At 39.9% G+C, this 25609-nt stretch overlaps 1 protein-coding gene and 1 long non-coding RNA gene across 4 annotated transcripts in view; both read left to right on the top strand.

The window, feature by feature from the left end:
* Positions 1-25609, top strand: part of LOC120524058 — a 156968-nt gene that overhangs the window by 74125 nt on the left and 57234 nt on the right. The gene's annotated exons all lie outside the window — the stretch shown is intronic.
* sox1b (SRY-box transcription factor 1b) lies at positions 6863-8987 on the top strand. The gene has a single exon (XM_039745897.1). It carries the CDS (start codon positions 7240-7242, stop codon positions 8275-8277), a length of 1038 nt encoding a protein of 345 aa, XP_039601831.1. The 5' UTR covers positions 6863-7239; the 3' UTR covers positions 8278-8987.

Below are 25609 nucleotides of genomic sequence, written 5' to 3'. Positions count from 1 at the left end.
ATGGCTTACAATAAATCGGAACACGTTTTTTTAGATTAAGATAAACAGCGATTTATGTTTTCCTGAACAGTTAAACCGTTATGCAGTTTGGCATCTAATTGTCGATAGGTGTAACTTTAATTGCAATTTGACTGACATATCAGAAGATCGCAGCCGCTCAGAAGACAGCTTCCATCGACTATTCTTAATGTGTAAAATGCTGTGGCCAGTATAAACGCTAATCTGCAGTTACACGAGGGGTGTCAGAGGAGTACCTGTCATGTGGAACTAAAACAAACAAACAGAAACCCTAGGCGACCGAAGTTATTTTGCTGACAGGTTGTGTGGAAAATGTATACGTTGTGTTCTACAGGAATATTTTATGTACGTGTGCGCATCACATCTCGATGCCCCTTTTCGAGGATGCAATACAATAAGATCAGCATATGTGTGTGTGTGTGTACACACACACACAAACGTACACACACACGTACAGTATAAAAACATAAGACATTCTGCTTGGTTTACTACCTGAATTATTTAAATAGGAAAAAAATATATAACTGAATTAACTTAATTATGTATTACGTTTAAGAACGTTACGTTCTCTCGCTAGATAGATAGAAAAGGCGCTATATAATAATAATAATAATAATAATAATAGATGTGAAAAGGCACTATATAATGATAGATAGATAGATAGATAGATAGATAGAAAAGGCGCTATATAATAATATTAATAATAGATAGATAGATAGATAGATAGATAGATAGATAGATAGATAGATAGATAGATAGATAGATATGAAAGGCATTATATAATAGATTCATATATAGCTAGGTTAATGTAACATCCATGCTGAAAAAATTAAAGAAGGATTGAGAAACAACATTTCGGCAGTACAGCCTTCACCAGAGGTGTGTATTTACTTAACTTAAATTTCACAGTTCTTGAGTTTGCGTAAGCCACGGTTGACACGAAACACTCCACGGCGTCGTATTCTGATGCGTTAAAGTTCTTGCTACGCCGCCTAAATAACATTTTAAATATGGTATTCGGTATTGCGAGAAGGTCTTTACAAAACCTTCTCCTTTCCTTGATTCCTGTGGAAGCAGCCGAATTCATGTCCGTGTTGCCGGGTTTATTATGTTTAAATTGCGGGTGTCTCACAAATTGCCTTTCATTATACTACTATTCAACAAGTCTGTCGAGACTCGTTTTTATTTTTTTAACATCTTAGTTTTAGTGGTAATAAAACGAGGATGGTAAAGCAATAGGGAAACGCTTGATGATTTTTTTTTAACCTGGTAGTTCGCGTAAAGTGCAAAGGCTAATATCGCTGTGCGTTTGTAATTTTCTAAACAGTAGTTGCACTGCATCGTCGCCTCTTGAAAATGACAAGGTCTGTATATTTAGGGTAAATGCAAAAGTGAAGAATGTGTAATGTAAGGTATGTGACATTATAATAACACGGACAATAATAATGAGACAAGATAATAAATATATATAAATACATAACATATATTTTTACAACTTGCAATGACAACCCTTATTATAAGAATTATTGCCGCAAAGGTGAACGATCATAAATATATAATACATAACATGATTCGGTTCTTTTCCTTTCGACAGAAAAGGTGTAATTTAAATCGTTTTTTAGACCATCGTGTCATTATTGATTCGTGTGTTCTTTTGATTTTATAAAGTAGCTTGTGGGTGGATTATTAAGATGCTTTACAGTTCTGCCAATGTAGTTAAAACCATCGCAACCATTATTTGTAGCAATGGGCTATGCGCTTTGCCGGGCGTATTCATGGCACTTCAGCAATAACGACCTACGCTGTTTTATCTACAGTTTATTATACATGTGGATTTTTATGATTTTTTTTTTTTTTTTTGTCCTCCTGTCTCTCTGCTCCTGTTATGTTTGCTTCGGTTTACAAGTTGCGGACAGACACGTGTCCTTTGAAGTCGGATGTCATGAAAGATCGGCGTCTTTGTGATGTGAGAGCGCAGTGCCTAAGTCGCTCTTTCTAAAGTAACACAATCTAATCTTACGAATGAGTGAAATATGACATAGACGGTCGGTGGCATTATTGGTGTCAGTTTTCCTGTAAGAAGAGTACACGAGATTCCAAACTTTTAGAAATATCGCGATGAATGTTTTCGAGCAGGCAATACAATATAATCAACGTACAAAAATGAATATTTTCGCTCAAAATAAATAAATAAAGGTGCACCAAACGTGCAATTATAGATAATCGTTGTGCTTACATATAAAAATCAAGATTTGTTTTGCTTAGGCCAATAAAGACCGTCCCCATTAGGGAAACCCTGGTAATATGAGCCGAGCAGGCATTTATTATTGCGGGACAATTATCATTTGACAAGATTAATAACATCCGGATAGTCGATTGTGGCACAGAAAAGACTGTAATACCGTCGACATTTCAGGTTTGTATAGCCGCGGCAGAGGTGTTAGTTACTCCATTATCATCAGAGTTGAAGCTGAAGTGGGAGCGGTATTAGTATTTTCTTGTAATAGCAGAGTAAGAAAAAAAAACATCATTACTGTTTAATTTTGCCTGCATTTATGCGGGTTGATGACACTATTTTTGATTATACCAATATTTTGCCTATTTGCTTTTGTGAGGGATTTGTAGGTATTGTTTGACGATTCTTTTATGGCAGACCAGGCGAGTACGCAGCTTGAATATTGACGTCTATGCAATCGCTCCGCTGTTAACCCAATTACAGAATTCATCAAGACCTGTACTGAATTATCTCTTTCCATATAGTATCAGCATTAGCCTAATTAAAAGCTATAAAGTCTGATATAATGATTAAATCGTTAGCTCTGCTGTGGGGAAGCAATACGTTGTTTTCCCTTCAATTAGTAGATGATTGAGGTTTTCAGAGCAGGTCAGCTGTGAAATTTGAATTATATGTGTGGGTATTGCTCACAGGGTGAGCTCTTATTCTTAGGCTCTGAACAGTTTGGAATGTTTTGAAAACTACATTAATTTGAGTCATTACTGCAAAATTTTAAATATATTAGCTCGCCAACGTCAGTGACTTGCATGACAAGCATAATGAAATGATGCCGCAAAGACAGAGAGAGATATATATATATATATATATATATATATATATATATATATATATATAACAGGGTGTTGTAGTTTTATGAAGCTTTTAATGAATCAAATATATTCCGACACGCATGGAAGTGGATTTTTATTGTAGAGATCGAACCGAAAATGGGAGAAAAAAAAATAAAGAAAAAGAAAAAAAAGTAATAAAAATGTCTTCGCGTGACATTTTCGAGTACACACTTTTCTCTTTAGAAACTTTAGAATAGTATCGAAAGCTGCAGTGTGGCCGTCGAAAAGCCGCTCGAGCCTGGAGAGCAGCCGTTCAGCTTCGAGAGCCGCCGGCTGTACGCTTGTCACCAGCAGACGGCGATCACATCCTCCTTTGGACCAAACGAGTGACGCGTGAATGTTGTAAAGAAAAAAAAAGGAGTTTCTAGGACGCTGTTATTTTAGGAAGTGACACTTTAGGAGGACCGGCTCGAAGCAAAGCACTTCATTCGCGCAGTTTTAGAAAAAAAAAGTGTGTTTGCAACCCTAGCTAGCCCTGAAATATCAAAACGGCAGCCACATAATAAGGCCGTACAGGATTTTCTTTTAGATGTAATTCAGCAGCATTGGCAACGGGATCTGAATTTCATTTCAACAAACGCTAGTTCTCAAAACGCAAAAGTACATATTCATAACAGCCTATCCTTTAGGTTGGAACATGTACTGATACAGTGCGTTGCCGTACCCACTTATGTATTATTATTATTATTATTATTATTATTATTATTATTATTATTCCACGATGAACGGCCGCCCTAATCAGGGCGTGTTCCTGCCTTGCGTTCGATAATTACTGGGTTGTCTCCATCTTCCCCGTGAACCAGCTAAGGATAAGGAGGGGAAGGCTTGGAGCGAGGGTTTTTAAATAGATTTATTATTATTATTATTATTATTATTATTATTATTATTATTATTATTATTATTATTATTGTAGTAGTAGTAGTAGCAGCAGTAACGTAATATAAAGTTTTAACCCCAAACCACTTGGCGCAATATGAGACGCAGTCCTGAACAGGAGTCGAGTCCATCCCAGAGCCCACTCACACACTCGCGCTGTTTGTTGGATTATGCAGGTTTAAAAATGCTGTCCTTTATGTCGTGAAAATTGCGTGCTGTCCTGAGCAATTCATGCTTCAAAACTCTCAGCAACGGTCGTCTTCGCAAATAGTGATTAAAGCAGAAACAGAAAATGGAAAGACGGGGTTTGACCCTGCATGCAGTGTAGCGTCCAGTCCAGGGCTGGTTCTTGCAGTGCACGTGATGCATTTGGGGATGAACAACGGTTTGTCATAATATACTACTGCTCCATTAAAAAAATAATGGTTCTTTAATGGCCCTTTACTGGGTTATGTGGTTTTTCGTTGAACCTTTGCTTGCCAAAAAAAAAAAAAATGCTAATAATTCTTTGCACATGAAGTTGGTTCTCTGCACTTTGAAGAGGTTCCTTATATGTCGACAAAAGTACAGTATCGGCAACCACAGATCAAGAAAACCTGCTTAGATCGTGTTATATATGGGACCAGAGTCCTTATAATTGACATTTCACAAATCAGTTGCTATCTATTAATGGTTACCCTCAGGACCTATTATGGTTTTAAATAAATAAAGGTTCTTTCTGGAACCTTACACGTGGATGAAAAGGTTCATAATATGCAAACAAAACAGAAATCGTTCATGTAAAGTAGACCACCTATAGCAGGATTCAACAGATCAATAAAACTTTAACGTAGCCTGCGTTATTGTATGCTTACATTTACTTAGCTGACTCCTTTATCCAAGGCGACGTAAAACATTTATGATAAAATTGGTTATTTTTTATTTATGTATTTATTTATTTTCCAATTGGAGCACAGTCAGGTCAGGTGACTTCCTCAGGGTCATACTGTGTCAGTTGTGGGATTTGATCCTCAGGGTTTGAAGTCGAACGACTTAATCACTACACCGCCCTGGCTGCAGTATGTAGTGTGAAAATACTTTAAAATAAGGAACCCATTGGTATTTCACTATTCTATCATCATCTCTTTTAAATAAATTTGAATCCTGGCTTAGATGGTTCTTTAGTAAAGCAAAATGGCATCGCTTTGAAAATTCACTCTTGCGTCTTTATTTTAAAAGCATTATTATTATTATTATTATTATTATTATTATTATTATTATTATTATTATTATGTGCGGGTGTGTGTTCGCCCCGTAATGGACTGTTGCCCTGTCCCAGCTGGATTGACCTTGCCTTGCCCTACGGCTGCCCTGCGAAGCTGGATGCATGGATGGATGGACAGTAAGCGAAGGAAATGAAGACCCTCGTGCAATCCAGACTGTCTTTCAAGCATATTTTGAACATCTCATGACTGAAGAATTTAAAATATTTTACTGCGTCCTACACATTAACACACACACGTAAACTGTGAATGTACCCTAAGTAAAGGCCACTAACTCGATGTTTGAATTATTTCTTTGCAAATGGTTGGAAATGGAATGAAACTTAAAATCTTAACAACTTACGTCTTCCAAATTAATACATTTCTGTACTGGATCTGCGTATTTAAGAAACATATTTTTTTAAAGACAGGTAAATTGAGAAAAAAACCTTGTGTATGTAAACGTGTAATATGTAATACGCACTTGAATATTACGTCAATGTCCAATCAAACGATTGTCACGCTTTCATATTAACGGTTGGTTTTCATTTGTTTGGATATCTCGAAATAATCAAAACAGTCTAAAAGGAGGGAACTCCTATTTCGTTGAGTCCACAATGAAACTGCTCATCCGGCATTATTTCCATTGAGCTCCGTCCATGCACTGGCTGTGCTTTGATGGGCTGAGCTCGTAGCCGCACGTGCTCGTGAGAGTGTCAGTCACCTGTTACCTGGCAACGCCTGGCGCACGCAGAGACGCACCTGTGGCTGGACCTCAGAACACGTCGAATTTGAATGGCAGTCTGTAGTAAATGTGAAAACAAGGGCACGTAAATGGTTCAGTGGGACAGAAACGGATTTGAATTTGTTTCTGGTGCAGCTCCGTTTTATGGATTATATACGAAACCCTGTACATTGTCAGTCGTTATTTCTTGAGCTGACCGATGCTTGCATTCATAACCAACTCCTCTCAACCCTAATGTCACTTTCCTAGAATGAAGACACGACTGCACCTGTGCCGCACTTGATTTTTAAGAAGTCCCGCAATAATTCCCAGTTAAACAACGCACTGTGGTGTTTGATTTGTATCTACTGTTTGGAATTAAAGCACACTTGAACGAAGCGTAGCTGTTTTTAAAGGTGTTCTTTACGGTTATATCTTAAGCAGTTGGAAGTTTGATTTTTTTTTTTGACCAAGCCCCAGCCGCTTCAACCCCCCAACCCATTCCCACACCACACACACAAATGAGTAAAACTGAACAACAAAGACACGCATTGTTATCCCTTTCTTCCTCCCTTTGACCCCTGTCGGTAACTCAGGAGCAGCAAAACGTGCTACTCTCAACGACGGAAAAACATCTTGGCGATTTGTCTCTGTAGAGGCCCGTAAATGGCTTCTTTGTCTGCTAAAACTAGATTATCAACTTTGATTGTGGCCGGACTGTTTTGTCACTTTTTGGTTCAAATGTTTCATCGTAGAGGTCAAACTATAATCAGTTCTGAGAGAACGTGTGGCGGCACAAAGAGGACAGGGTGGTGAATAAACTTTTTTTTTCCCCCTAAACTTCAGGCTGAACCGTTTCGTTACTATTTACCTTCCGCCTGAAGCGGAGGTGACCCTTTCAGTGGCCCCGCCCTCTAGTTGTTTGTCACTTCTCTACGTCACCTGACCGCGCTCCATGCAAATCAGGCTCAGCCTGCTTGCCGATTGGCCGCCCTCAGCTCATTTAATCCCTGTCAAACTGCATCATATGGCTGCTGCACCGTTAACTTCTCTACTCCATCAGGGAAAGTGGCTCAAAAGACGTTTTCCATCAGTGGATGTGAAAAAGCCAGTTGGTTGAAAGTTCCTTGAAGTTGCGCCGCTTGCTCGGGATTTACATTCCACTCTCCACCTTTGGAGAGGAGTGGACTGCACAACGAGATTATTCATTTCATGTTCTTCTGTGCCGATTGAGAACTCACCAAATCCAGGTGAATGTATAGCATGATGATGGAAACGGACTTGCACTCCCCCGGACCCCAGACTAATACCAATCCGGGACAAACGGGGCCAAATAGCGGGAGCAAAGCCAACCAAGACCGGGTCAAGAGGCCGATGAATGCTTTCATGGTGTGGTCGCGGGGTCAGAGGAGAAAGATGGCCCAAGAGAACCCCAAGATGCACAATTCGGAAATCAGCAAAAGACTAGGCGCCGAATGGAAAGTCATGTCCGAGGCGGAGAAGAGACCCTTCATCGACGAGGCCAAGAGGCTGCGCGCCATGCACATGAAAGAGCACCCGGATTACAAGTACAGACCCCGACGGAAGACCAAGACCCTCCTGAAAAAGGACAAGTACTCGCTGGCGGGCGGGCTGCTGGCAGCCGGAGCGGGGGGTGGCAGCGCCGTCGGAGTGGGACTCGGAGTCGGCATGAGTCCCGGAGTCGGGCAACGGCTGGAGAGCCCGGGGGCCCACGGGGGTGCCGCCAGCGCCGGCTACGCGCACATGAACGGTTGGGCAAACGGCGCCTACTCGGGCCCGGTGGCCGCGGCAGCGGCGGCGGCGGCGATGATGCAAGAGGCACAGTTAGCCTACAGCCAGCACCCGGCTACGGGGGCGCACCACCACCACCACGCTCACCACCATCACCCCCACAACCCGCAGCCCATGCACCGCTACGACATGTCCGCCCTGCAGTACAGTCCCATCTCGAACTCTCAGAGCTACATGAGCGCCTCTCCGTCGGGCTACGGCGGCTTATCCTATACGCAGCATCAGAGCTCCGGGGTCGCCTCCTCGGGCACCATCGGCACCCTGGGCTCGTTGGTCAAGTCGGAGCCGAGCGTCAGCCCCCCGGTCAGCTCCCACTCCCGGGCGCCTTGCCCAGGGGACTTGAGGGAAATGATAAGCATGTACTTGCCGACGGGAGAAGCCGGTGATCCATCGGTGCAGAACAGACTGCACGCGCTGCCTCAACACTACCAGAGCGCCAGTACGGGGGTAAACGGAACGGTCCCGTTGACGCATATCTAAAGTGAGCGGCGACAGCGACGGCGGCGACAGCAAAACGACACATAACCAAATATTTACCTCTTTTTTAGACTCTATCTGAACTACCTTTTGTACAGAATGTTTTTGATGTTAATGTAAATGAAAGGTAAAGATGGTTTCGATGCCTTTTTATGAGCGCTAGGTATCAAGCAGGTATGGCATTTAGAATGCTTTTATGTTTTATGAAACACTTTTTTTGCACAGTTGCAATCAAACAATGTTACTTTTCAGTTAACGGAGATGACAATGCCAGTTAAATGTGATTTTATGAGAAGCATAACATAGTCTGTTGTTCAAAAAATGTAACCTCGAAATTGAAGTCCTGTGCAAAATTATTTAATAGGAAGCAAAAAAAAATAAATAATTAAAAAGCTAATTTATCAAGCCTCGTTTTAGCTGTGTACAATACAGAGACAAATTAAAGGTGTTTTTACAAGTTTCTAAAAACCCTTTTTTTCATTTGACACTCAGACGTTTGTAATCATGTGACTTTCTGTATCTGGATTATTTACTTTTTTGTTGTAATATTTCCTGTAAATTGTGAAATAATTTTTAATATTCTAGAAATTGGCAAGCACCTAAAGCTGTGTAAATAGTTTACTAAATGCATTTCTGCCACAAAAAAAGAGAAAAGAAATCTTGAAATGGCGTTGAATTATGAGTTGAATAAATTTTACGAAAATTTAAATCTGCATCTGATATACCGTTTTCTTATTGTGTGATCTACGCTTTTAATGCTGGCTTTGTTGTCTGTTTGCTCTCATTACGGTATATTCTAGCAGGGGGCTCCTTTTTTTCCTTTTCTTTCCTTTCTGTATGAAACGATTACAAGCCATTAATTGCTAAATATGTGATTGTTTGAAATATAATCTCGCCTTTACACTGATTTTAATCGAATGAAAAGTGTGCGTCTTTCAGGAAAGTTCGAGTCGCACGGTCGCTAACGAGCAGATTGGGAACTAATGCGGCCATTAGGACACATTTTTATGTGCTTTGGGTGGTTAAACGAGAGCGCTGTGATTGAATGGCTTAGCAATGCAAAATTGGTCCTCCGCTGCGTATTCAATTACACGTCAGCTCAATAAAAATATCTTTCGAGGAATCCGTTATCTGTAGTTTTAAGTATCAGGCTGCATCTGATTTAACGGCGATTTAAGATAATTCACTCAGCCACGGAAGAAACGAGTCTTCCGTGTTACTCGAATCCGCCCTGAAGACGCCAGACCGTCAGGTAATTAACTATTCCGTTTAACGTCGATTTTTTGAATATTAAATTGGTCATAAAATGTCACGTATACAGAAGGCAGGTTGTATTATGTGTGACAACGTTTTTTAAAAAAAATATTATTAATACTAATACTACTACGACTAGTACTACTACTACTAATAATAATAATAATTGTACTAGTAGTAAAGTAACAATACAAAAAGACCCTAAAATTGTAACCATCCCATATGTACTGGAGCTTCTCACAAATTAAAATTTAACTGATACATTACTATTACACTCCGATTAATTTTAACCACCTGTTTTATATAGCTGTGATTGTTTCCAGTATTTTGTTAATATATCGATATTGATATACTAATAACAAACAGTGCAAAACGTGTCAACGTGTTTAGTTTGGGCGTGAGAACTTAAATGCGCTTTAAACAGATTAATTTGTTTTGCGTTAATGATAACTATAATAAAGAATTAAGTAAGTACAACGATAACGATGGTAATAATAAAGTTCTCTGTGAAAAGTGGCCAAGTTTAGAAACTGAACACCTGTTGAGCTGTTGGGAGGAAGTTTTTATTATTTATTATTATTATTATTTGGCTGACATCAAAGCGACTTAAAACTTGTGAGTTGAGACAGCTAAAATTATTTACGTTACATATGTACAGTATTTTCCCATATTCTGTCAAAATGTTCCTACGGTACTCTTTAATTCGGAGACCCCGATTTTTATTATGTTTTATTTATCTTTTTTTATTACAATAATTTTTGACTGGTTTCATTTTAGGGTGAAATGTTTACAAATGTAAAAATGAAGAAAAGAACTGAACACCCGTGCTATATCTTAAACGATGCACTCCATGTGTGTCTGAATGTGGTTCTAAAACGTTACTTCAAACAAATATTTCGTTTGCACTGGCTGTCAAAATCAAATATCATCCGAGAAATGTTCGGCCAAATATGCTCAATCCCCATTAGGGTCATCTGTTTTAGTTAAGGCTAAGACAAGTCCTGATTTAAATGAGTTATTGAAAAGACCTGCGCGCTGCGCTCATTATTTTTGGGTAAAATGCAGTTGAATGCTGGGAAGTTGAGGTTTCACACACACTCACGTTTTCTTTTCTGTTTCTTTCTTTATAAAGACCCTGTTAGACTGACATTTCTGTTGCGGCCGTTTGACGTTTGTTTATATGTGTGCCTGAGTGAATTGGATCAATTAGTGGAACTGAGAAAAAAATTATATATATGGTTGAAATAGTTTTACCTTGAATATATATATATATATATATATATATATATATATATATATTCAAGGTATATATATATATATATAAAAAGAAGCAAGATGGAGAAGGATAATCTGTGGGCGCGTTTGGCGGAGTTTGTCGTTCTCTTTAAATTTCTATGCGCCCTTCACTTACGACGATGAGAAGTCTGACACAAGCCTCTGAGATGTCTGCCACGCCGGGCGTTTTTCAAAAGCTTCACTTCGTTTCATTTCATATTAGCGTTTACAGACGCCCGGTCCTTCAAATGTAAATGGTTTTAAAATGCAAAAGGAAAGAAATGTAAATGAACCGTCCAGTTCTGCTTATTTAATGTAATACAACAAATTAAGCATAATCTCATTATAATAAAGTTCGATCAGCTATTTATTTAGTTATTTACCCTTAACTATTATTGTTATATAATATAAAATGCGTTATTAACCGAGAAGTATAATCCGCATAACGATTTGGTCCTAGTGTATTTCTTTCATAACAGACAATTACAAATAATAAAAAAGAAAAGGTTGGATCGGTCTGTTTGGTTGTTTTGCAAGTAGAGGTCAAAGTTCATCTCTTTACCTTTATCTCCAAACAAAGAATTTACAATTGAATAAAAAGACTTTAAGAACTTAAGAAAATCAGATTATTCATTGGCCGCTGGACCCTATTGATACTCACCCATAACACGCTCTCTCTCTCTCTCGCTCTCTCTCTCTCTCTCTTTCTGCCCCCACCAACCCCAACACGCACCCCTCCCCCCAAAGCTCCTCACACAGCTCTCACCCACGTGCTCGAACTCTTTTTCTTAAACGTATTAAAATAATCGCCAGACATTTCGGGGACACACTGATGCATATTATTAAATGTGTCCCACCCGCCACCAGAAAATACATTTCAAGGTGTTTTCGTTTATTAAATAATGGGTTTCCTTTTGACTGTTTTAAATAGCACGGATACATTAATAATTAACACTTCATTAGAAGTTAATATTTCAGTGTCACGTATTTTTAGTTTTTTTTTTTTTTTTTTTCAGGACAGTGGAATATTAAAATCTCATAAAGTTTTCCTGGCAGTGTGCACATCTGTTTCCAGCTGGTTAGAGAGATGTCATTGATAGACAAAGTTTTAAGTTGTGATTGGTTACATAATAATAATAACCTTATAATAATAAGGTTTTGCTCACAAAATCAATCATTTGTCTTTTAACATTTATGTGAAAAGCGGACCTTTGGCACTGAATGACATGAGCCATCAAGAGCCAAAAAATATTTAAGTAATTAAGACACACTGCAGTGCATTACATTTTTCAATCAGTTTGAGTCGTCTACAAATGACCTTTTTGAACCGCCTTTCCAATCGATCTATTATATAGTGTCTTTCACAGTTGTCTGTCTATTATTGTTAGCTGATTTGGCTGACGCCTTTTATCCTATAGGCGACTTACAACATTTGAGATACAACTGGGAACATTTCCTTTGTTTTTTCTCAGCTGGAGCCCAGGCAGGTGCCGTGACTTCATTCGTGGTCACACTAGTGTCAGTAGTGGGATTTTAGCCTAACTGCACATTAACAACATTTTTTTTTTTTTTATTCTCAAGACTTCTGACACAGGAAGATATTTATTAAACACTTAAAAAAACAGGCAGGGGAAGTGACTTGCTCAGGGTCACTCAGTGTCAGTAGTGGGATGTCTTCCTTACCCCCCAAGTGCTGGTGCTAGTTTATTTTGAGCCCTAGGCCAAGCTTATTAGTGTGCTAAACGAGTATTCGGTGGCTAAACTGTGTGGCTGGGCTCCCCTTTATGACCTGCGTCCTTGGTGGATGTCTTAATGGTGGCACTGACCCTGCTTACCGCATATTCACAACACATTTTTATTGTCAAGACTTTGGACTCAAGAAGACGTTTACTGGAGATGGGAAAACAGGCACGTGAAATGAATGACTCAGGGTTGCACAGTTATTATTATTATTATTATTATTATTATTATTTTTGCCTTAATAATAATGATAATAAAAATAATAATACACTTTATTTATATAGAATTTTTCCAATTCCTTACCGCATATTAACAACACATTTTTATTGTCAAGACTTCTGACTCAGGAAGACGTTTAGAGACAGGAAAACAGGCAGGTGAAGTGAATGGCTCAGGGTCACCCAGTGTCAGTATCAGGGTTAACCACCACGCCACACTGCCTACCATCATACTTATGAGAGAGACCCGTTATACATTTCCAGTTTCAAAGTATTTTCACTCAGCTCTGCGATATTCGTCCTCATCAGGAGGGTGGCACAGTGTCGCAGTGAGTAGCACAGCTGACTGAAGGGGTACTGAACCTGACGTTGTCCGTGTGGAGTTTTCCGAGTCTTCTCGCGTCCTCGTGGTTTCCTTCAGGGTCGTCCGGTTTTTCCTCCTCTTCCCCCTCCTCCTCCCAAAGTCGAGCAGGTCAGATTAATTGGAATACCCTGACCCCTGGGTGAGTGGGTGCCTGAGTATGCCCATAGCTGTTTCCTGTCTAGCGGGCTGTGCTGCCCTGAACCTGATTCACTGAAGCGGATTTGAGACTGCTGAGTTATCTTCATCATGTGCGAAAAAAAAAATCAGGAAAAAGAAGGTTGAAAGTCGAATTTCAAGATCATTTTGTGGAACACTGACGCGGTTTATTTCACTATTACTGTATTTGGCTGACGCCTTTTATCACAGGCGACATATAACGACTTACAATTGGTTGCATTTCTTTTGTTTTTCCAGGTGGAGCACAAGGCAGGCGAGTTGACTTGACTCATGGTCACACTAGGGTCAGGAGCGGGATTTGAAACCCAAACCCTTAACCACTACGACACACACATGCGCGCGCGTATTGGCAATTGCCTTTTGATTTTCGAGTATCTTTTAATTTGTCTACTGAAAAACATTTAACATTAAGTGTATTGATGAACATAACATTGCTGTTAACATTAATCTGATTTAAAAGCTGGTGACCTCGGGAAAAGACGTCGCATTCAAACATGCTGTAGATGTATAACAAAAGTGCATTTCGAGTAAACTGGCGTCTAATTACCCGACTCAAGCCGCAGGTCATAGGCCAAGCCCCTGCTATTGTCTACGCCCCATGACGTCATCTCGATTGCATGCCAGCAATAAGTGCGGGCGGCCACTGAGAAAAAAAAATAAATAAACGCTGGAGCTACGCCTGTGCTCGCTGCCTTCACTCGCCGGTGCCTCCCGATTTTCGGTGTCCAAAAGCAACAACGACAATTCGTTCAGCATACGACCGACTGAATACCAAGGTAGCTGAGAGGATGTGCCACTCAAGAGTGTTTACTATCGATATGGCCGCGTGTGTGACATTAATAATACACGTGGTCTTTTTGGTTTAGAGAAAGCGACGGCGGTCACATTAACCGGAGTATTTTACTAAGTGTTACTTCGTTGTTTTTGTTTTTTTTTTTACTAATTTATTAAATAAATAAGTAAATATTTCCCCCCTTGTTGAAAACAAAAGTTACAAAGTTAAATATCAGTTGGTCTGTTAGACCCGAATTTGCGCCTGTGGACTCCTTTTAGGGGTCGTGTCTGTTGAAATTTTGTCCTTGTATAACAAACCGAATTCTCCGGTTCCGAATAAAAATTGACGAGTACTTCACATCGGCATCGAAGTTCGGATCGTCATGCTAACCGTTCGCAACATTAAATGAAAGATACGTGGGTGACACTGGTGGTCAAAATTTCAGACCGCAATAAGCGAATTTCTGCAGTAAATGTTGGACAGAATTTACTCGAAGCTTAGTCATATTTTATAGCGCCATTTAATTGATCCGCATAAGTCAGTTTTTACGGCCTCATCATATTTTACAGTTAAGTTAAAAAATCTTTTTTTTTTTCTTTCTGCAATACGAGATTCACCATATTTTTTTGCTTCCGTTTAATAAGGCTAATAATTATGCTGATATGCAAATGAAAACAAGACCATGTGTGAGCACTGCGGTTTCTGCGACAGTGGACACTGTCACTATAGAGAGCCACTTCTACCATCATGATGAGACAAGTAAGACACCCCCGACCCCCCCTTCCACCTGATGCTTTTGACATGCCTTCCGGTCGCGCTTTTAAAGGACACGCTTGCCCCTTCCCCAATAACACACACACACACACACACACACACACACACATACTTATTTGTTTCATATCAGCTGATGTAAAACTACAAGGATTTGGATGGAGGCACACAAAGCCGCAGCAAGTCATGGCGCATTGCCAAATAAAAGAGAAACGTTCTGGTAAATTTCACCTAAATAATTTACTGCTCTATAAAAGTAGAAAAGTGGGAGGTGAAGCCTTTAACCAATAAATCTCTTCTGCTTCTGATACTCTTATCTTGTATGCGCCAATATGTGCCGCGCTAGGAAGCCATCATCATTGGCTCTTATTTGCTATTTGTAAACCCCGATCTTTTGCACTCAGTGTCCTAAATGTGGATAATTAGCATCAGTTTATCACGCCTCTGCATATTTTCTCTTCTCTCCAAAAATGCAGACTGCTATTGGTTGCTATTCTGTCACAGAAGATTATGGAGACAGATTGCACAGAACGAATGTGCTGAACGAGATTAGAAAGGAATAGAAATAGCAACTGGGCCAATAAATTCCTCGTGAGAGCCTTATCATACAATTACACGTTGACATGTTTAACAATCTTGCAGCCTGTTAATCCAACGCCCTTCCAACAGTAGAAAACCAGTGCCGTAATAACTGCTGTAAATTCTTAGAGTGATTTAAGCCTAATTGTGAATGTGCTCTTCATGCGCCCGAGGAAGAAGAAGAAGAAAACTTATTTGAAAAAACTTTCCACGATTTTTTTTTTTTTTTTTACATTAAAATAGGAAGCCGACAGATGAGTGCGCACATGTGTAATGTGTGTGTGTGTGTGTGTGCGCGTCTGGGGGTGGTCTTTGGGGTACGGGGGTGGGGGTATTGAGATTAGCCCATAGTGTGCTTGTGCTGAAATTTTAAGGTCCGTGTTCTCTATCGAAGATTCCTTAAAAGACGTGACATTTTTTTTGTAAAATATTATGAGAGAAGAAAGAGTTTTATTAATGTCATTTATGAACTCCTGTCTAATTTTCATGTGCACAAATATTACACTGTGATTTATTATACAAAAACAGTCAAAGTTTGTCTTAGGCATTTGTAAAGAGTTTTCTTCAACTTTCTTTTCCCTCTTTTTTTTTTTTTTCTTCTTCTGTTTAGTGTGTCTGGGGCTGCGAGGTCTGTGTGAGAGTGATTGTGAGTGTCTCTGCTGGAATTTGGCAGGACTGAGTCTTGGAGAGCAGCCCCATGCTGACTCCCATTCAGCCGGCCAGCTTTCTGTGAGGCTGCAAAGTTTCACTCAGCCGTGCACTCAATGGCTTCACAAAGCTGATTACAAGCTTCAGCGCATTCCTGAAGGGACCAAAAGCGACGCAGGTGCAAAGGAGCTAAGGGAGCGCTTGATACCAGTGACAGAATGGGGCAATTCGAGGACCACACAAATCTAAACACTCCCCGGGAAGCGCCCAGACCTTGGGAAAAAAAGGCACATCATCGCCACCTTCTCTGGTCTGAAACAAGCTGGAAGAAACACTTCGTTTTACTTGGAAGATGCGATATTTAAAGTGCAATATTTCAGTAGAGGTCTGCGCTTGGGAACCGAGCGATGTGAAATCAGATGGAAGTCTGCAATTATCAACTTTATTCATCATTTCAATCTGTCTCTCTCTCTCTGTCTCTTTATATATACACACAAACGCACACATATACTGTAGATAGATAATAGATAACAGACCGACTCGGTGAATTCAATTAAGTTTCCTGCTGGAATGGGCGGAGCTTGGGGACTGAAGCCTATCCAATCAGCACCAAGCTCGAGGCAGGAAACAGGCGCGCTATTTGACGCGCATACATACCCACCCACACTCTTTCTCACACAGGGCATCTACACCCTATAAATACTGGTCTTTAATGGGGTTACTGGGTCCCTTGTAGAGGCATTGCTTAAAAAAATCAACCATTTGAATTAGGGAAGGGGTATTTGCATATAAAATTATTTTGGTGAGGATGGGGGCTTTGAAAAGGTTCCTAATGTGTGGAAAATTTTTAAATAGACAATTTCATTTGGGAAAGGGGTCGTTACAAATGAAATTACTTTTGAGGGGCTTTGAAAAGGTTCCTATAATGTGTGGACAAATTTAAAATGGACCATTTCATTTGGGCAAGGGGTCTTTACATATGAAATTATTCCTGGGGGGCTTTGAAAAGGTTCCTATAATGTGTTTACAAATTTAAAATAGACCATTTAATTTGGGCAAGGGGTCTTTACATATGAAACTATTCTTGAGGGGCTTTGAAAAAGTTCTTATAATGTGAAGACAAAACTGAAATCTGTAATGGATGGTATGCTACACCAGATCAAGAAAACCTGCACTTAGCCTTTGTGAATGTATACAGTGAGAAACAGGAACCCACTGATGTGTCAAAGAACTTTTTGCTCCCTGTTCATGGTTACTTATGGAGCCTGTTATGGATTGAAATAAATAAAGGGTCTTCCTGGAACCTTGATTCAGATGGTTGTTTGGAGACCCCAAAAATGAAGAACCACTTTGTATTTTTAAGAGTGTATAGTTTGTGTAAGTGTGTATGTATATAAAATAAACACTCACACACACAGCTGAATGCATATTCTGGGCTAAGGCTGTGGCTCTTCACTCAAATAAGGCCCGTTGGCGATGGTGGCAAGGAAAACAAAAACACCTACCATGGCTTTGTGAACACACCCACACTTGTTAGCTTAAGTGTTCACCTCCCAGTCCTTTTGTTCTGACAGCCTCTAAATCAGGCATTGTTCTTAAGAACTGCTGTCTTTATACATTTATCAGAATATACGCTGCTACCCTGTGTAAGACTGCATTTGAAGAGCAAAAGACCACTTATATAAACATTTCTAAAAAGGAAAACAAAAAAATAAATCATATCTCACGGTATCCTCTTTTCCCGCTAACACACTTTTGTCAAATATGCCGCCTTTTCAGAAGTGGATAAGGTTAGTGCTGCAGTCACCTTGTTTGATAAATTGAATGTCGTCAAGTATCAATAGTTGTTCACGTTGCTTCCTAACCTCCACACCTGCCTGAAAAGCAAATAAAGAGGGGAGTCATCTTCCAGTGTGCGGTTTTGTTCTAAATTAGGTACATTGAATTATTTATTGATGCACAAGTTATATGCCCTTAAAAAAATGAGAGGTGGCTTAAAGAGCTGCAGGGTGAATGCTAAAGTGTGCCCGGTTACCCGGCCTTATTGAAAAAGTCAAATCATAAAAGAGAAGCTACCATCATGGTAACAGCTTTAAAGATTCAATTCCTTTGACTTGTCTCTATCTGAACGTTTTTAACAGCAGCAATACATTTGTTTCTACTGTACATCACTTTTTCATCCAGAGAAGTCAGCTCAAAGTGCTTGACTGTCCAAGTAAAAGTTACTGGAAAACATAATGTACTACATTTAATACATACAAATAAAAATGAATAATAGACCTACCAAAACTAACAGCTTCAAATAAATCAATAGGCACTTACATAACATAAGGGAGGCAAACAGAAAGACGAGAGTTCTTATATATTGATTTGTTTTTAAAGTCTTTATAGATAAGTCTTATGGTATTATCAGAAAGCCATGGAGGACAGAAATGGCAAAACAAACAAACAAACAAAAAATAAATAAATAAAAACTTACATGCAAACACATACTCCAGGAGTGAGATGCTGAATAAAAAAATAACCAAAAGACCACTAAACCCCCCAATTATGATATATAATTATGTATAGGTGTTAATGAATACTTTATAGGTGGTCAATTTTTTACACTTTTTTAAACATTATACACTTTTGCGGGGTACTTTGACATGCTAAGAGTTAATTTAATACTGACAGTTTCTGATTTTTGATGTACATTGTTAGTAAATAAGGGGTAGTTGTCATGTGACCGTCATCTCCCTTGTAATATATATATATATATATATATATATATATATATATATATATACTCAGCAAAAAAAGAAACGTCCTCTGACTTTCAACTGTTTTTACTTTCAGTAAACTTAATGTGTAAATATTTGTATGAACACTAAAAGAGTCAGCACCATAAGACATAAACTAAAAATGTTTCACAATGTGTCCCTGAATGAAGGGAGGCTCAAAATCAAAAGTACCAGTCAGTATGTGGTGTGGCCACCAGCTGCTTGAAGTACTGCAGTGCATCTCCTCCTCATGGACTGGACCAGATTTGTCAGTTCTTGCTGTGAGATGTTACCCCACTCTTCCACCAAGGCACCTGCAAGTTCCTGGACATTTCCTAGCCCTCACCCTGCGATCCAACAGGTCCCAGACGTGCTCAATTCCTTCGACGATAAACACGAATCCGTCCATCACCCCTGGTGAGACAAAACCGTGACTCATCAGTGAAGAGCACTTTTTGCCACTCCTGTCTGGTCCAGTGAAGGTCGGTTTGTGCCCATAGGCGGCGTTGTTGCTGGTGATGTCTGGTAAGGACCTGCCTTACAACAGGCCTACAAGCCCTCAGTCCAGCCTCTCTCAGCCTATTGCGGACAGTCTGAGCACTGATGGAGGGATTGTGTGTTCCTGGTGTGACTCGGGCAGTTGTTGTGGCCATCCTGTACCTGTCACGCAGGTGTGATATTCGGATGTACCGATCCTGTGCAGGTGTTGTTACACGTGGTCTTCCACTGCGAGGATGATCAGCTGTCCTTCCTGTCTCCCCTGTAGCGCTGTCTTAGGCGTCTCACAGTGCGGACATGGCAATTTATTGTCCTAGCCACATCAGCAGTCCTCATGCCTCCCCGCAGCATGCCTAATGCACGTTCACGCAGATGAGCAGGGACCCTGGGCATCTTTCACAGTCGGTAGACAAGTCTCTTTAGTGTCCTGCGTTTTTAGAACTGTGACCTTAAATGCCTACTTTCTGTAAGCTGTTAAGGTCTTAACGACCATTCTACAGGTGCATGTTAATTAATTGATTATGGTTAATTGAACATGCATGGAAAACATTGTTTAAACCCTTTACAATGAAGATCTGTAAAGTTATTTGGGTTTTTAAAACATTGTTGTTGAAATACACAGTCCTGAAAAAGGGACGTTTCTTTTTTTGCTGAGTATATATAGATAGATAGATATCCATCCACATGTCGTTCTCTAACCCGCTTTGCCCAGACCAGGGTGGCGCTGGAGGCTGCAGAGACTATCCCAGAATGCAACTGGCCCAAGGCAGGAACAATTCCTGGACAGGTCGCCAGTCCAGAACAGCAAGCAACAATGACAGCAAACGCACCCCCTGGACTACTTAAACTCTTGGCTGGCCCTTTCCTGGCTTGTGTGATTCTACTGCTTCACGAAAAGTCCACTTCATTCTGCGAAGGGTTCTTTGAAGTGGGACAGAACAGAATTCTTTTATGTACAGTAAGCTACTGCCTAGCAGGATGCTGGCAGATCAAGAGAACCTGAACTTTGGCTGTTTTATGATATGCAGCGAGAGTCCCTGTGAAATCGGGAACCCATTGGTATTCCACAAATCAATTAGGATCTAATCCTGATTACTTAAATAATAAATAAAGAATCTTTCTTGAACCCGATGGTTCTTTTGTCAAAAGAAAACGTTTCCCCTACGGATGGCTATACTCAGGCACACACCTTTCGAGTCTTATACTTTTTTTAAAAAAATTATGGGAGGAAAGCAGAAGAGTCCTAAGAAATAATCACGCAGACATTGAGAAATATTTGAAATTTGGATTTTGGAAATACAAAAAAGGAGCGCTAAGCTGTTTGTCATCGTAATATCCCCAAAAATCCAAACAGATTTAATTATCTACAGGACAAACGATAGTGGAAGAGTTTTTTTTTTAGCTGGCTTTTTCCTGAGTTTCGCCCCTGTTGCTTGGACGGGCTCCGGCCTCTCGTGGCACTGACTCGGATTACGCGTTTATGTGAGCGTTACATTTGTTTGTTTGTTTGTTTCAAAACACAGGCGCGTCTCGTCGAGTCTTGTTCTCTACGATAGCGCTGAAGTCCTTTAAACTCTCCGGCCGGCAGCGCCCGCGAGGGTTCTTTTGCTCTTTCTTTAGAATTTTAAAACGAACCGGTTCAGCGTTCATTGTCCTTAATTGGACATCGTAATTGTAAAACACAATCTGAAACGGACTGCGATCCCCGTGTTAAATAAGTTGATTACCCTCGTGATAATTGCGCAAGTAAATAAGTATCAAGAAGGTAGAACCTATAAGCCTGCCTATTCATTTAATTCCCAATTAGCATAAATGCTTTAATTTAATGTTCGGCTTGCTGAGCAGCTTCCACGTTAAAATACTCTTTACAATTTATAACCTTCTTTAAGGGCAATGTATTTTTCTATTTTTTCAGTTATATGTAACAATTTTACAAGAATCGAAGGGGGCAGCGTAGGAAATCTTGGGAAAGTTAAAATCAAGAAGAAAAATGGGACTGTTGGAAAGCGTCGTTTTCCTTTACCACCAGCCCCTCCGAGTGGAAAACTCAGATTGTGCCCCGTTATGTGGCTAATTAGAATAATTTTCCGCTATCAGTTACTTCGGGGGAAGAAGACAAATCCCTGGAGGAGCGGTAATCACACGGCCGACAATCACAGATTTACTAATATCCTGAGTAATGTGAATGGCGTGCACACGAGCGAGTAGCCGCGCACACACACACACACACACACACACACACAACAAAGAGTAAGTCAACTATGAATACCAATCAGGAGACTCTCCATTTTCATTAAATTACCAATAAATTGTTTGGTTAGTTAAAAGTACGAGTTCTTTTTGCGTGTATCAATACCTTTCAACGAAGCGCCAAAATCGTGCCTTATAAACAGATCGATCGGCCCGCCTCACTATGCTTTTATTTATTTAAGCATTTTTTATTTGTATTTTATTTTATGTTCGATAAGTGTTGCGCTATAGACGATGCCAACTCTTCATTTAAAAAACAACTAGTTGCCGTGCTGCCCCTTACAGTTTTGGACTCGATGCTTATTATTCCCGTTAGGAATCTTCGCTGGGCAGCACCACCCCCCAGTCATGCACATGCCAGTCAGCACCTGGTCAGTTTGGATTGGCCGGCAAACCCTCAATGTACTGGAAAATTCACTTGCGCCCCCTTAAAAATAAAGACGCCAAAAGTGCTTCTTTATATCAGAGCGATGCCGTAGGGGACGCGGGTGGGAGTCCAAAAAAAAAAAAAAGTGCTCACGAAGATTCCAGACAGAACCTTTATTTATCTAAATGGCCATTAATACTTGATTACAAATTTGTGAAATACCACCGGCCCCCGATTTCAAAATCACGCACGGCATACAATCACGTATAGTTCGCGTTTTCCCGAGTTGTTGGCAGCTACTACGCATTACAGATTTCTGTTTTGCCCACATAATAGAAATCTTTTCAAAGCGAACCATATTCATATGCAAAGAACCTTTCCCAGAATTCAACGTCTCTTTGCCACCCGATGGTCCAACGAGGTAGCGCACAACCCATTAAAGTGCCATTATAGAACCAGTAAATCTACGGGTGGTGTGGTCACCTGATCTGTATGTATGTAAGGGTAAATTCCATATCAAATCCCAATTAAAATCAGCGTTGACCTTGTATTGTTCCTGCTAGTAGGCTGAGACAATTTAGTTTAGAATAAATAGTAATGCGCATGCGCAACACGAGCGAGACGGCGTTTACGGAGTTATTAACTTTTCTTCCTTAACTGTGGTCATTGCTCTTCGAGTGTGATGTCCGGTCAATTAACAATAAACAATAATTTTGCACTTCATTTTTCAAAAGTAGCTCTTTCAGAAAAAAATAATAATTGGTATACAAAACGACATAGATTGATTGATTGATTGATTGATTGAGTGAGTGAGTGAGTGAGTGAGTGAGTGGTTTGATTGACTGAGCCTTTCTACAATGACACCCAGTTCTATTTTATATACATGGCACAGTGGTTAAGACGTTGGACTTCAATGTCAGGTTCAAATCCCACTACTGACACCTGTGTAATCCTAGTTACTTCAACTGCCAGTGCTGCGATTGGGAGAAAAAAAAAAAAAAAAAAATGGAGCAAATTTTATCATAAATGTTGTAAGTTGCCGTGGATGAAGGTGTCAATTTAATAATAAGTAATAATAATAGACGGAACTAAATGCAAGAGATTGGCAGAGAGGCACTTTATAAGAGATAAATAAATAGATTTGAAAGACACAGTACAATAGGGAGATATGGAAGGGGATATAAAATAGCTTGTAGATGGCAGGGAATGGTTAGAATATACGTCCCTCTGCAGTGTTTAATTTAATATAGCAATATTGGCCCTTGATTACTCAATTCACCCAGTGTAGAGGGTCGGCATTTTCTCTTTAACTTTTGTGTAAGAGAAAGCATTGTCTGTTTGATATTTAAAGAAAAGGGAAAATCTGGAAATGCAGGAAAAAATAAATGTGACCAATTGTATCTCATATGTTGTAAGTTGCCTTGGCTCAAGACATCCATCCGCCAAATCACAAGTAATACATTTCTATCGTTTCTGTCAATCTGTCTGTTGTGCATCCCCTTTGTGTTAGTCAAGTCAAGCCAAGTCAACTTTATTTATAAAGCACCGTAAAAACACAAAAGGGTGTACCAAAGTGCTGCACAGTAAATAACAGTAACAATAAATAATAGAAAAACATTCCATAATTACAGTCAACATGTATTAAGTAGGGCGGCATGGTGGGACAATGGTAGCGCTGCTGCCTCGCAGTTAGGAGACCCGGGCTCGCTTCCGAGGTCCTCCCTGCGTGGAGTTTGCATGTTCTCCCCGTGTCTGTGTGGGTTTGTTCCGGGCGCTCCGGTTTCCTCCCACAATCCAAAAACATGCTGGTTAGGTGGATTGGCAATTCTAAATTGGCCCTAGTGTGTGCTTGGTGTGTGGGTGTGTTTGTGTGTGTCCTGCGGTGGGTTGGCACCCTGCCCGGGATTAGTTCCGGTGCCCTGTGTTGGCTGGCATTGGATCTAGCAGACCCCTGTGACCCTGTGTTTGGATTCAGCGGGTTGGATTATGGATGGATGGATGTATTAAGTACAGTGGCTATCCAATACATAAAATACAAACCAGCAGCCCTTTTAATTTGTATTCAAAGCCAGATATGTTTTCAATCTAGATTTTAAAATGTTCAGGTTCAGAGCAGATCTAATCTGCAGCGTCAGATTGTTCCAGAGCCGTGGAGGAGCCACCACAGACGCACGACCAACTCGACACCTCAGCCTTTTCCAAGGTACCACAGTAGAAACTGGCCAGACAATCTTAAAGACCAAGACAGGGCATGTGGCTTAAGAAGACTGGTGAGATATACCGGTGCTAAACCATTGACAGATTTATAAACAAGCAATACAAGCTTAAAATCGATTGTAAAACTATCAGGTAGCCAATGAAGAGAGGCCAATATCGGAGTAATGTGTATTCACTTCTGAGTTTTTGTAAAAAGCCTAGCAGCTGCATTTTGAATAGAGATACAGAAAGGACTGCCTGACCACTGTGTACAGAGAACTTCAGTAATCCAGGCTGGATGAAATAACAGCGTGTACAGTAAGACCTTCTCAAATTCAGAAAAACAAGGAAAAGGCTTTACCTTTGCCAACAGTCTCAACTGGCAAAAGCAGTTTTACAGTGTTATGTACAGGCGTGGGCAAAAGTAGGCTTACGGTTGTGAGGACACGAAACACAGAGTTTATTCTTGTTTAATTACTTACTAATTAATGATTTATTATTGAACTGCATTATTCACCTCCTTAGATGTAATAAAGCTATTCAGTTAATAAAGCTTTTGCAGCCAGCAAACATCTGTCACATCCTCTCAGTTGCGAGACACACATATCCGCAAAAATCCATACAGCTAATGAGCCCCAATAAGGGTGAAACACGTGTTGTGAACTGTTTGTATTATTTGGAAGATACTGTATCACACACACACACATACAGAGTGTATATATATATATATATATATATATATATATATATATATATATATATATATATATATATATGTTATAATAAAAAAATCAAGTGAAGAGAGATGAGATGTGACTTTCTTAGAGAGACACTTTCACGTCCTGCGAGAAGAGACTTTGTGCCAAGAGAGTTAACCACACCCGGGGCCGGAAATAAAAGACAAAGAGTAGATGACAAAGTAGAATCTCGTAAACAAATTTAAAAACGTTGGCACAGTACACATGAAGAGCAGGTTAGAGATAATGGAAGTACGAAAATTTGAAAGTCTCAAAAAATCCCATTAGCGCAAACAAAGCTTATTACTCCGTGAAATAACGGAACAGCGAAAAGAGATCAAATATATTGTTCGGATTTAAACTTTAAGTCAGAGACTTGTAGATCATCTAATTCATGTTGCCATCAGGGAAAAGTAGTGTTTGTTCCAAATGAAGAAGCATATCTGCGAGAATTGAAAGATTGGTTGTTTGGTGAAAGTGAAATTCACATACGCGAGCGGCAGAAACATGAAGTGGCTGGCACGTAGTGGTTGGCAAGCAAAATTTATATATTATAATAAAAAAAAATCTTGGGAAGAGATAGAAAAATCTTGGGACAAGACAAGACTAATCCTGCCATGAGACATGACTTTTTGAAGAGACTTTTTGGAAGGAAGTCAAGTGAGATGGAGACTTTTGCCATGAGATTCTTTCAAGTCACGTCATACTTACAACTTTTTCAAAC

Source organism: Polypterus senegalus, chromosome 2 (assembly GCF_016835505.1).
Source record: "Polypterus senegalus isolate Bchr_013 chromosome 2, ASM1683550v1, whole genome shotgun sequence".
NCBI lineage: Eukaryota > Metazoa > Chordata > Cladistia > Polypteriformes > Polypteridae > Polypterus > Polypterus senegalus.
This window is presented reverse-complemented; position numbering and strand designations above follow the sequence as displayed.

Excerpts from the sequence above, each read along its gene's own strand:
- sox1b (XM_039745897.1), top strand. The coding sequence starts at position 7,240 with ATGTATAGCATGATGATGGAAACGGACTTGCACTCCCCCGGACCCCAG.